Below are 12,642 nucleotides of genomic sequence, written 5' to 3' on the forward strand. Positions count from 1 at the left end.
TATCGAAACTACTCATAACTTACAAAACTCAAAAGTTAACATCAGTTTACTTTCATAAAGGATCATTCATGTAACTTAACAGAAACATCTCTGAAAACAACTCTAGAAAAGCAATAAACTAGTATGAAATATCATAAAATGTAGCAAGGATACATACACACATATTAAATATAATATATACACAGTCATTGAGTTCCTGTTAGAAATAGTCCCTGTTCCCCTCACTTTGGGAAACCAATTGGTTCCTGAGCTACCACAGGCTACATCTGAGTGGAGGTTCTAGGTTATATCCATACTGGTCCTTGGTTGAGTGTCAGTCTCAGAAAAGACCCTGTGCCCAGAAATATCTCACTTTTAACCTCGCCTGTGCAAATCGTACCCTGGCCCTGCTAGTCTAAAGGACCCGAATAAATGAATGGAGCGGCTTGTCCCTACACTGAGCAGCCTCCTTCCTTTTTCATCACGCAAACGGCTTGTCCCTACACTGAGCAGCCTCCTTCCTTTTTCATCACGCAAACGGCTTGTCCCTACACTGAGCAGCCTCCTTCCTTTTTCATCACGCAAACGGCTTGTCCCTACACTGAGCAGCCTCCTTCCTTTTTCATCACGCAAACGGCTTGTCCCTACACTGAGCAGCCTCCTTCCTTTTTCATCACGCAAACGGCTTGTCCCTACACTGAGCAGCCTCCTTCCTTTTTCATCACGCAAACGGCTTGTCCCTACACTGAGCAGCCTCCTTCCTTTTTCATCACGCAAACAGCTTGTCCCTACACTGAACAGCCTCCTTCCTTTTTCATCACGCAAACGGCTTGTCCCTACACTGAGCAGCCTCCTTCCTTTTTCATCACGCAAACAGCTTGTCCCTACACTGAGCAGCCTCCTTCCTTTTTCATCACGCAAACGTACATGCGCCTTAGTGTTCCCCATGCTTTGTCCCAATTAAGCATAATGTCGGAAGACGGCTTCCATCCCTCTATTCAAGTTACGCAATGGCCAGCCAGAACCCACAATCTATACTGGACAGGAGAAAAAAAGAAGAGCCCTAATCTGTCTACAAAGGCTTTCTACAGAGTATTACCTTTGTGGGTGGGAGGCACTGAGCACAGTGTACCTGGGCTCTGCCCTAATGCTGGAAACTACTCGAACACCCAGTTCCCAACTCTAGTTCATCAGCTTTCTTCTCTTACCCTACTGATTAACAGAAGTTAAGAGGCAGGGTTCCATTTCCTTTTCATGGATTCCATAGAGCTGCAACATGACAGGCTGCACCCAGACACCTGTGTGTGTCCACAGTTCTTTCCTGACTACTGAAAGCTGCTGCCCCCAGGCAGGCTTGCCATTCAGGATGGTCTAACTTATCAGTGAGCAATTCCTGGTTTTCTTTCTTTCTTTGTTTCTTCTCTCTCTCTCTCTCTCTCTCTCTCTCTCTGTTTTTTCTCTCTCTCTGTTTTGAGGCAGTGTTTCTCTGTGTAGTCCTGGCTGTCCTGAACTCGGGCTTTAAATCAGGCTGTCCTTGAACTCAGAGATCCGCCCAACGTCTGCTAGGACTAAGTGTGCAATACCACACTGTATATGATTTTCTAACTAATATGTGCAAAATGCTTAAAAATCTCATGCTTTTATTTTGTTTACATTACCAGTAATACTTGCAAATAAACCATAATGGAATGGTCACAGGATTTTAAAGGATTGCTTTCTGTTCTCAAGTGCTTTAGGCTTTCAGATTTGTTGTTGTTGTTTAATATATAATTTCCGGAAAGCAATGAGCTCAGTACAGACACTGGTTCCACTTACAGGTACAGGCAGAGCTATAGGGAAGTGGCTGGGACCTAGCACATTGGCTCTTAAAGGCCCAGTGTAAGGGAACTGCACAGTATGAGACAGGGTCCTTAAGGACTCTGAAGGATAAGCTCAGCGGTCAGATGGCAAAGTTATCAATGTTCCATTACAGAGTTGCAAACAAGAAAATTACAGAAGTAATAGGCATCACACAGCCAAATAATTCTGCAAGGATCTTCACAAAGTTGCGAATAGTAATACAATTCTTAGACTAGTGATATAGCCTTAAAATCCAGGATTTGGTTCTTCAGGATTATTTTGAATATTTGTTTGGAAGTCTTTACAGCAGAACACCACCTGGTTAAGCAACACTTTTTCATTGTAAGAAGAGCAGATTGCTACTCTTCTAAAATGAAGAACAGTGGTTTTCCTTGTTCAACACCATGCATCACAGAAATCAAGAACACGTCTGAGGTGCAAATACATTCCTCCTCTTAAAACACTATCCCCTAAACAAATAAGCTAGGCTTAGCTTTATCACATCATTCGTCTCTTCTGCAACAAGTCATGTTTAAACTGGGAGAGACCACAGAATCAACACTTACAGAAGACAAAATACAAAAGCAAACTGGTACGTTCCCACAGCCTCTGAGGCATACAGTGCAAATTGGGGCAGCCAGAATCAGAGAGGACATTAGAAGCTGAACAGAAGTGCAACCGCACACGCTAACTCACTCATCCTCAGCCTCCCAAACTACAAAGAGCAAAAGCATGGGTAAGGAGACAGTCAGGTGCTACCTGAGAATCTAAGATGCTATTAATCTCTGGAGTAGACCCGCCCCTTCTTTCTTCCTATTTCTAATAACAAGGATCTGTAGTTAAAAACTAGCCACAGGAGAGAGCTAGGGCCCTGTTCCTTTTCCATACTTTACTGTCAGTGGAAAACAAGAAGTGAGCCAAGAAATACCCTGAATTTTATCCCTTGGCCTCCACTGCCTTTGGCAAATGGTGAAGTCTACATGAGGTTCTGAGGGAGGAATTTGTAACTGCATTTTGAGAACAGTGAAATCAAGATGACCCCACCTAAGGATCTGTAGAGAATCCTTACTTGTCTACTTCTCAAATTCCTCTTCCTGGTTTCAACCTCTCCCAATTATAGCCTGGCTTAAACTCCCAACAGCTGAAACTGACATCTTTATTCTGTAAAGTCTTATTTAACAGGAGTCCATGCCACTAGGTTTAACACACAACTGTTTTAAGCATGCCCTGCCCCTGGTAATCAGACATACAGTGGAAGTTTAATAGAGTTTTAATATGAATTAAAGAGGCTTGAGTAGAGGCATAATTTTCCCCAGAGTCATGTGTTTCCTAAACACTGACATCTGTATTCTATATTGCTCCCTTTATATAATCCAGGCTGGCCTCATACTCAAACCCACCCTCTGGCTTCAGCCTCGTGCTGCCAAGAAAAAAAATAAACTAGTCCAACTTTGGGAAACAACCCAGCATTAACTTGTGGTACACAAGAATGCTCTACAGACCACCTTTTCTACTTTTAGGCCCAAAGGAAAAAATAAAAATTCCTTGCATGAGCATACTAGTAAAAAACACAGAACAATATCATGCAAGTGTTGTCTGACCAGCAAGTAATGGTAAGCAACCTCAACAGCCACTAAATTTATAATATGGATACCTTTGAGGAATGAATAAAAGGCACAAATGAGAAATATTTTAATGTTTACTTCTTAAGCTGACTATTGAGTATAAGGACATTGCTATTGTTGGTAATAATCTAAACATATGTCACATGGTTCTTTCATTTAAAATATGATTTTTTTGAAGTGCCAGGAAATCAAACATACTGGCTCACACTTGATAGGTAGGCACTCTCCTCAATGAGCTATCTATGCCCAACCCTAAATTTCATTTTTAAAATATGAATGAAATGGAATGACTATGGCAAACATATGGATAACATGGAAAGTAAATAAAGAAATAAGTTATTTAGGTTTCAGACGTTTCTATGGAGATGGGGTCTCAGAGAGAGTGACACGGCAAAATGGGATGTAGATGAAAAGAGCTGACAACTCATTCCCTCAGAAGGCATGTGGACCTGTGCAGTGCCATTCATACTTCAAAGCAAAAGGGGAAGTGCTTTCCAGGCTGAAGATGGCCTGAGCAAATGAAACATGGCAAGGCTTTGGGAAGTGGGAGTGTCTCGTGACTATCCATGTTGAGTGGGGCTGAAACACTAGGGTTAGCAGCAGGATAAGAAGAGAAGCTAAAAAAAGATCAGCAAGTTTGAAAAGGAAAAAAACCAGCCAACAAAACTGACACTACACCACTAAAACAGCATGGAGACTTTAAATCACAGGTTAGTCCTCTCATTTCCTCTATGTCACTTCCCCAAAGTAAATAAGATCCACCATCATTTCGAATGTGACTGGACTGCCATTCATTGACTTCAGGCAATAAATCTTATAAACCATTGCTTCTTTTGATACCAAATAGATGCAGAGCTTCGGCTGAGACATTCTATTTCAATGTCTAGTTAGTAATAACTCAGCTTTACTTCTTAAGATCTGCCATCACCTCCAGTCATTGTTGGTGATGGAGAGAAATAGTTGTCAACAACATTTTAAAGCCTGAAAGTAGTGTTAAGCCTAAACACTAATTTCTGTGTATTGGAGGCATATGTAATAAAATGAGAACAAGACAGATTTAGCAAGGGCCTTGTGCAAAGATGGTATGGAAAAACTTAATTTCTAACCTGTATTGCTTTTAAAATACAATGTTAATTAAAATAAGCTTTTAAAATACAATGTTCACACTCTAACTCTATGACCCAAACCATTCCAGAAATTGTTTTCCCCATTTAGTTTTTAGACAATGTAATTGCACATTGATTTATACAGTAAAACTTCTTACCTGCACTTTTTTTAAAGCTACCGGTACTCCATCCAAGAGACAGGACGCTCTATAAACTTCACTAAATTGTCCACGACCAATTTTCTTTTCTATCCGGAAGTTGGCTAGGGTATTATAGCCCATATCTGGTCGTAAAGCCTTCTGCGATTAAAAATAGCATAAAAAATATTTTCAATCACACAATATAAACCAAACAGGTGACTTAAGTAAATGAAGTATATCCTACCTACAGTAAACTTGCAAACATCTCATGCCAACAATACTTGAGTTCCTGAGAATACAGCGGGAAACTGAAGATACAACTTCAGTCCTGGAGGAACGGACATTCTAACAGTTGCGGGTCAAGGGGAGCAGGTAATAAAATAGGAACTCAGCCTAGGCATTGTGGCACTTTAATCCCAGCACTGGGGAGGCAGAGGATTACACGTGTGCACTATCACACCCACGTTACTTCATTCTTTTTAATTGGAAATTCTTTTTACATTTTTTATACAATATATTTTGACCATATTCTTCCCCCTTCCCTCCAGTCCTTATAAAATTCTCCCTACATCATTCACCCAACTTGATGTTTCTCAGTTTCTCACTCTCATAAAAACCAACAAAAAAGAAAAAAAAAACAAACCCCCCAAAGACAACACCACCACCAAACTATAACAACAACAAAAGGCACACACAAAATAACCATAGAGTCCATTTTTTGTTGGTCAACTACTCCTGAGCATGGGGGCTGTCCAGAAGAGTGGCTGTTATACCTAGTGTCACTTGTTCCACTGACGAAAAAAAGACTTCCCTCTCCTAGCAGCCATTAATTACTTCTTGGTTACAGGTAAAATAATTCTTCTTAACTAACATTTTTTTCTAGTACTGTTAATCAGCCAAAAACCCAGAATGATCAGAAATGGTTTCTGTTTTCAAGCAGCTTGCCAAGACACATAGAAACGGGCCACACTGGGCCATGAGTGAAGCAATCACGGTACTGAGGAGGTGTACACTGGCGAGGCCTAAGAAAAACTTGACTTACAAATTTTAACCATTACCGTCATTTTGTTGTTGCTCTACAATGATACTAATACAACTAATTCATGGACTCTGTTAGTCATTTGGGCAATTAGTAAAAACAAAACTAAGCATTCTCGGGACACCCACCACCTTCAGGTGCTGTCATTTGTCAGGGCTATTACCCGGAGCCATGGAATACTCCTCATGCTCCTTATGTTAGTAACTCTCCCTGTGTATGACACAATAAAATGGCCTGTTTAGCAATCCTATGCCCTTTTCGGGGGTGGGAGAGCTTCATAATATTTTTGGTGTTTATATAAGATTCTTAAATTACTGTTAAGTACAAGCTTCCACCCTCCTCCCAGCCTTAGTACTTGCTGTAACCATGAGCTAAGGTCTTGTAAACACAGCATTCCAAAGGGCTTGCCTAGTAACCCTCTAGTGAACTGAACATTAAAGACTTATTAATGCATCCAAAGATGGCACCCGTTCATAAACAAATTACATCCAACTTGAACTCTCAGGCCTTCAAATGAACTTTGGGTAAGGCTGATAATGCCATGTCCTAGACTTAATCAAGAGTCTCTTTTGATATATGAACAGTATATTAACTCCTAGCCTTTTACACTTTATCTTGCTAATTGCATCTCATTTATTATACTGAAGGAAAATGTAAAATTCTGCTGTGGAATTCCATGACTTTAATGCACTCTTTTTCAAAACGGGATGGGGAAAAATTTGATAACTGTACATTGCTTTTACTGAAAACTCAACTCTACTTATTTTTAAATAAGCATTTTTGGGCTGATGAGATGGCTTATTACATAGGGCACTTGCCACAGAGCCTAACTGGGTTTGATCCCAGGGAACCATATGGTGGAAGAAAAGAACTGATGTCCTCAAGTTGTCCTCTGACCTCCCCGTGAGCACCACAACAAGAACACTCAGATACATAAAAAATAAATTGCAAATGTAACAAAATATCTTAAATAAAATATTCTTCTTTTGAAATATATAACATAAGGACATAAAAGTCACAAATTCATTTTATCAAAACCGTAGGGTAATTGTTGTGCTACTAAAATATTAGTAATATCTACTACAACAATAACACTCCACTGTGCTTGCTGCCTAACAGTCCCTAGACTTTGGGGGTTTATACAACATCTGAAAGTTCTTAGAGTTATACAAATTCTTTTAATTATATTATGGATAGTTCCCACCAATTACAGCTATCAAAACAAACCTGCACTACCTTACTCCCAAACACACAGCTCATGCTAAGCTGCCGTGGGCTCCAGGAAACTCCCCTACAGTGAGACACCACACTATGCAACGCCACAGAGTAAGGCAAGGTACGTCCAACTTCAAGTTTATTGAGATTGTTAAAAATAAAACTTTAAGAGTCTACTATCAGAAAACACACGCACACACAATCAAGGTTAGAAAACTGTCAGGCTGCTTGTTTGAAAGAATTTTTTTTTGTAATAATCCCCGAATTTACAATGTCAACTAAGACAAAATGGCACATATTTAACAATGGAAACACGTAAGTATCACTTTCAGACACGTTCAATGGACAGCAACATTTTAAACTAATCTTTCAAAAAGCCTCATTAAAAGTGGAATTTTTAATTGTGATGTTTTTCCTGATATAACTTTTTAATTATTGATGAGGACACTCTTACAAGACTTTCACAGCCTGGGATACTTGCTCCATTAGCTAACTTAAAGTAAATATGACATTGTAGTAGGGTCTCAGTAGTGCACCCTCTAATGAAGTGAAAGTTCCAAACATATTAGTGCATGTATGTGCATGTCTGTTCACATGCACGTGAGCATCTGCACACATACACACACACACCACGGGCATGCATTCACAAACACAATCTGCAGCACCCAAGAAATGCAATTTCCCCTTCTTTTCATATGAAACCATTCCTTGTCTTGACAAAATCTTGTCAATCTCAGCCGCAAAATACAGCTTCATTACCAGGGACATCGTCATCAGATCCATATACTTTAAATCTGACTGGCAATCCTATCTTCCTTCTGCACAATAACTTGACAAATATTAGCATGAATTGCTAAGGCGCTGTGACAACCACATGCTGAGAGCAAAGTCTCACTAATGTGTTTTGGCATGCAGGTTTGTAATCACACATTTACATATGCAATGACCTACATTTGCATGTCAGATCACACACTGTCTTGGTTTATTAAGACTGGGCACCTCCCTGTGCTTGGCGGCCAGAGTGGCAAGAGAGGGCCAGAGGGCGGTGTTTTTTGGCAGTTGAGGGATGAACTGCCACCAAGGATTAGGTTGATATGGCCTGAGCATTAGACACTTCATTAGACGTAATCTGTTTAACAGTGGGCAGTGTATGTAAACTTCACAGCCCATTTGCGGCACCTTTCTCCCCCCATGGCCTTTCTTCAAAGGGCAGTGTGGGTGAGTGACAGCCTGTCTCATCTGCTCCCATGTCCTGTCATGGAGTGAAGATGTGGAGCTCTGACATGAGAAGGAACATAGCTGCACATCTCCAACTACCCTTGGGTCTCGCTACCTCACTGTAATTTGTATAGAAATAAGCTTGTGTGAGATGAGGTCTCCTTTAGGAGACCATCAGACAGGTCAGCACTACTCTCTGGTATGATCACATGACACTGTGTTCAGTGCCATGCTTCATTTGGATGAGTCAGATGCCACTGTCGATCAAATCCTATTCCTGCTTTAAAATGGTATAAAATCAGTCCCACTAAAGAACTATTTTTAGGAGTTATCATCTGCTTCTTGAATGGTGTATAACTGCCTGTCTCAACAGCCTAAGTTAATAGATAATATAATGTATATATATATATATTAATTAATGTAATATAATGTATATATGTGCATGTTAAGCTGTATTAGGAGTAACAATGAGATTAAAACCAGTATGCATCAGAAGCCAGGTGAAATCACTTACACTGAATTTGCTGCTCTAGTGAAAATGAACTCTCACTTTCTTCTAAGTCACACAAAATGGCATCTGAGAGGCATCCACTTCAAAGATCTTCAAGTTTCATCAGAGTAAAGACCTTGTTTCTGTCACTAAGAACTTCAGGATACCTTACATGGGCGAGCCCTCTTACGGTCACCTGTGCGTCCTGGCCCTACCCACCATCTGCACCATAAACTCTGGCCTCCCGGTGCGCTGCGCCTGCCTGTTCCCATACGTTCTGAATCACTTCTTCACGTGTGGCAAACCACAGCTGTCTCTGCAACTTAATTCCACCCTTAGCCCCTGTAAGCTTACCACCTTGAGCTCTGAAGCAGCTTTTTATTTCCTGGATCCTGCTTCAGTGTCTTCAAAGCAGCTGAGGCAGCCAGTCATCCTGACATCAAGGCACCCAGTTCCATAGAGTCCTGAGAACTCTGGCCCTGTGCTAGGGTCCAGATCAGTGGTTCTCAACCTGTGGGCTGCTGCCCTCTGGGAGCTATCTAGCAGATAGTCTGCCTATCAGATATTTACATTACAATTCATAACTAGCAAAGAACAGTTTTGAAATAGCAACAAAATAAATTTCTGGTGGGGTAACAACACATGGAGCTAGCTGTATTAAAAGGCTGCAGCATTAGGAAGGTTGAGAACCCCTGTTCTAAATCACGCTGACTTCTGAGTGTTTGTTTGCACATGTGTGGTTCTCCTACCCTGCACTGACTTTTCCAAAGCAAACACTAAGACCAAGTTCTTACTTCATAACTAGAGGCCGGGAAGAAGAAACATGTTTACTAAACGAATGTACTGAAAAATTCCGAGTGAACGTAAAGCATCAAGCACACTGGACACTTATTTAAGACAGGTTCTGATTACTGCCTAGCAGAGACAGCATGGCTGTGGAATGGAAAAGAATTCCAGACCTGCAAACCTCTGCCTTTCACAGCCTGCCAACAGGTGAATTCAAGAAATTTCCCTTCATCCCATCTATTGATAAAAACTTCAGTAATAACTTGTGGTCCTTCTTGGGGTGATGGAGAAACTCTGAACACTATACTTCAAATCAAGCTTTCTGGAAAGCCTGGCTAACCACAAGAGTCCACTATGTTTTCATAGAAAGATTCTAGGGTTGGTCAGCAGGGCCTAAGTCAAACCCTAGCTTCCAGTTTCATTCTGAACTGGGCCCGTATTCATATCAATTGTTAACACACGGGATCTGGAATCATCTGGAAAGAGCATCTCAGTATGTCTAGACTATGCTGTGCTTCAGCATGTCAATAGGGGCATATCCGGCTTATCTTAATTGGGTTAACTGAGGCAGGAAGTCCCACTGTGAATGTGGCCAGGACCATTTCATGGGCCAGGCCCTGGAATGAATGAAAAGTCAGATAGCAGATCAACAAAAGAACCTGTTTCTTGACTGTGGATGCCTGTGACTATCTCCTTCAAGTTCCTGCCATAATGGGCTGTAACCTGGAACTGTGAACTAAACAATCCCGCTGCCCTTTAAGGTGCTTTTGTCAGAGTATTTTATCATTGCGCCAGAAAAGAAACTAGACAAGTAAGCCACTGGATCTGTTTTCTATTTCTTGAGAAACAGGCAAGAAAATGAACTGTATGTGGGTGAGGAATGAACAGGAAGCACCTGGTACAGAAGCAAGCATCCCCCTCCCCGACGTGAGCAGTGGGGAGGCTGTGTTCACAGATCCTCCTTGAGCACCTCAGCTGCCAAACAGCATCCTCGGTCTCCACCCAGACCTTATGTTCTGTCCGTCTTTCTCTAGGCCACAAGTGGAGCCAATGTGTTCCTGTGCTCCACACACGCCAATGACATACTCAAGCAGTGTCCAACCAAGCACCTCCCAGTTCTGTGCTGGGTCTTACAACTGGGATTTTCATTGCCGTGTGCTTTACTATGATTGGTAAATGAAAACAGCCAAGCCCCTTAGAGACAAGTCTACACTATGTGAGTGGCAACGCAGCACGCGGCACTGTAGTCGCTCTCCCCAAAATCCTTCTAACATTTGCTGTTATGAAACTTTTAACACATTAAAAAAATGTATGAAATTTGTGAAGTCTTTGGTGGCATTTAGGTTATATGGTTGGAATATGCTCACAACAGAAATCACAAGCTCAACAACAGAATGCTGATCATGGCCCATAAACAGTGTAGAACAAACACTGCATGCTCTCCATGACAAACGACACAGAGATGTCACAAGTTCAGTGCACAGGGCTTCTAAAACAATAAAGACTTCATGTCCCGGGTAGTGTTTTCAAACATTCATTTTTGGAAGAAGCTCTAAAATACAACTAACATGAGTAATAAATACATGTCTATATAAGGTGCTTTTCAATACTGGTTTATTTCTAAACAACATCCATAACTCTCTACTCAATAGGCAAAACAAAACCCGCTTTTTGAAAGCACTTAAAAGTACCAGTTTATTGTAAATTACTACTTTTTAGTCTCTCTCTGTGTGAGTGCCTGTATGAGTGTGTGAGAGAATGTGTTTGGGCGTGTGTGTTTACTCAGAGGCTACCTTTTGAAGGAATTCTTAGATCTCAGAAACTCATATTAAGAATCATATACAGCAACTAAGAGATAAACCTCTTGAGTGAACGAAGCTTTTATTATGTTAACTATCCTGTGCTCTTGTTGAGGCACGTCTCACTGATCTGAAGTCCTCATTTAATAATCTTGTTAACTACAGTAATTATGGTGTTCTCCTCTAAGCTGTGTTTCCTTCACATGAATACTTTTCATTTCTAAAATAAAATGTATTCTGTAAGACACTGGCTCTTATATAAATAATTAATAATTTCCTAGGATTAAATTAATTTCTCTAATTTGCTTTAAAATTTGAAGGCAAGGACATGTACTGAGCAATAGATGATTCAAGGAAACATTATAATGATAATTCTCCATGGAGAAATTAGAAGAGCCACAGCCTGGACTCAATAAACTCCCCAGAGAGAAAATTATGTCCTGATAGTCCTTGAGGTATTAGCAATGATCTGCCATACAAGCCAGTACTAATTACAATACTTAACACCATTAATAAGGTTTTATTATTACTGAAAACTCTTCTTATTGATTTTCACTTTACGACTTGCTTAAAGCAGTGAATTGGTGTATATTTTATATTAATGCTATTGAGTATCTCTTAACTGAAAACCAGCAGAATACTGAAAGTCCATCCATTTTACTTTGCAGTGATGGCTACGCTGCTCTCTCTAATGTTTTTAAAGTACGCTTTTCACCTTCAAGCCACACAAGTCCGAACACTGCTTCTGATGCATCTAACATGACTCTACTACATATTATTTCCTACAGACCTCACTAGAAACCAGAAGAGGAAAACAAAATGTCACACATACCATCAACGCTAACTATCTGTGTTTCTTCTCAGTTGAAAAAGTATCTCCCTAAAGTTTATTTCAAAAGCAACCCATAAGAAACTTACCATCACTTTTTTTTTTTTAAATATGCCAGTACTCACTTAGTACTGGCATTTTGTAATTTTGTAAATTTTGTAATTTAAAGGAGGAATTTCACCACAAAACAGGAAAATGAGTAGCACATACATGTGAAATGCAATTTAATAGCATGAGACCTGGCATTTGTATCACATGACCACCATTAGTTATATTACCCACTGTAATAACCACTACATCCAGATGAGTGAATGAGAACACTACGCCTCTCAAGTTATCGTGAGCAGGATGAGTAAAGCCAAAGTCACCCCGTCTCCCCCACTTTACCAGCTACAGCTGATAAAACACAACATAGAAGAAAAACCTGCAATATAAGCAAATTCAGAGCAAAACAGATTGTCTTTAAGACTGCTCATTTATCCCACATATATTAATGTGGCCTGTTAAATAATACAGAACCATGTAATATTATGGCAATAAAAAGGCAACATATGCATGGCAACATTTGATATTAATT

General features: G+C 40.3%; 1 protein-coding gene across 3 annotated transcripts in view; it reads right to left on the minus strand.

Moving 5' to 3' along the window:
- The window catches only part of Nek7 (NIMA related kinase 7), a 126,800-nt gene that overhangs the window by 53,402 nt on the left and 60,756 nt on the right, over positions 1-12,642 (minus strand). For 2 of the 3 annotated variants that reach the window (XM_060364384.1, XM_021664359.2), the window contains exon 3: positions 4,708-4,848. The exons of the other annotated variant lie outside the window; for it this stretch is intronic. In XM_060364384.1, the coding sequence (XP_060220367.1) occupies positions 4,708-4,848 (141 nt within the window). The remainder of the gene's footprint in view (positions 1-4,707; positions 4,849-12,642) is intronic. 3 annotated transcript variants of the gene reach the window in all.

The sequence above is a fragment of the Meriones unguiculatus genome, chromosome 11 (genome assembly GCF_030254825.1).
Source record: "Meriones unguiculatus strain TT.TT164.6M chromosome 11, Bangor_MerUng_6.1, whole genome shotgun sequence".
Classification (NCBI taxonomy): domain Eukaryota; kingdom Metazoa; phylum Chordata; class Mammalia; order Rodentia; family Muridae; genus Meriones; species Meriones unguiculatus.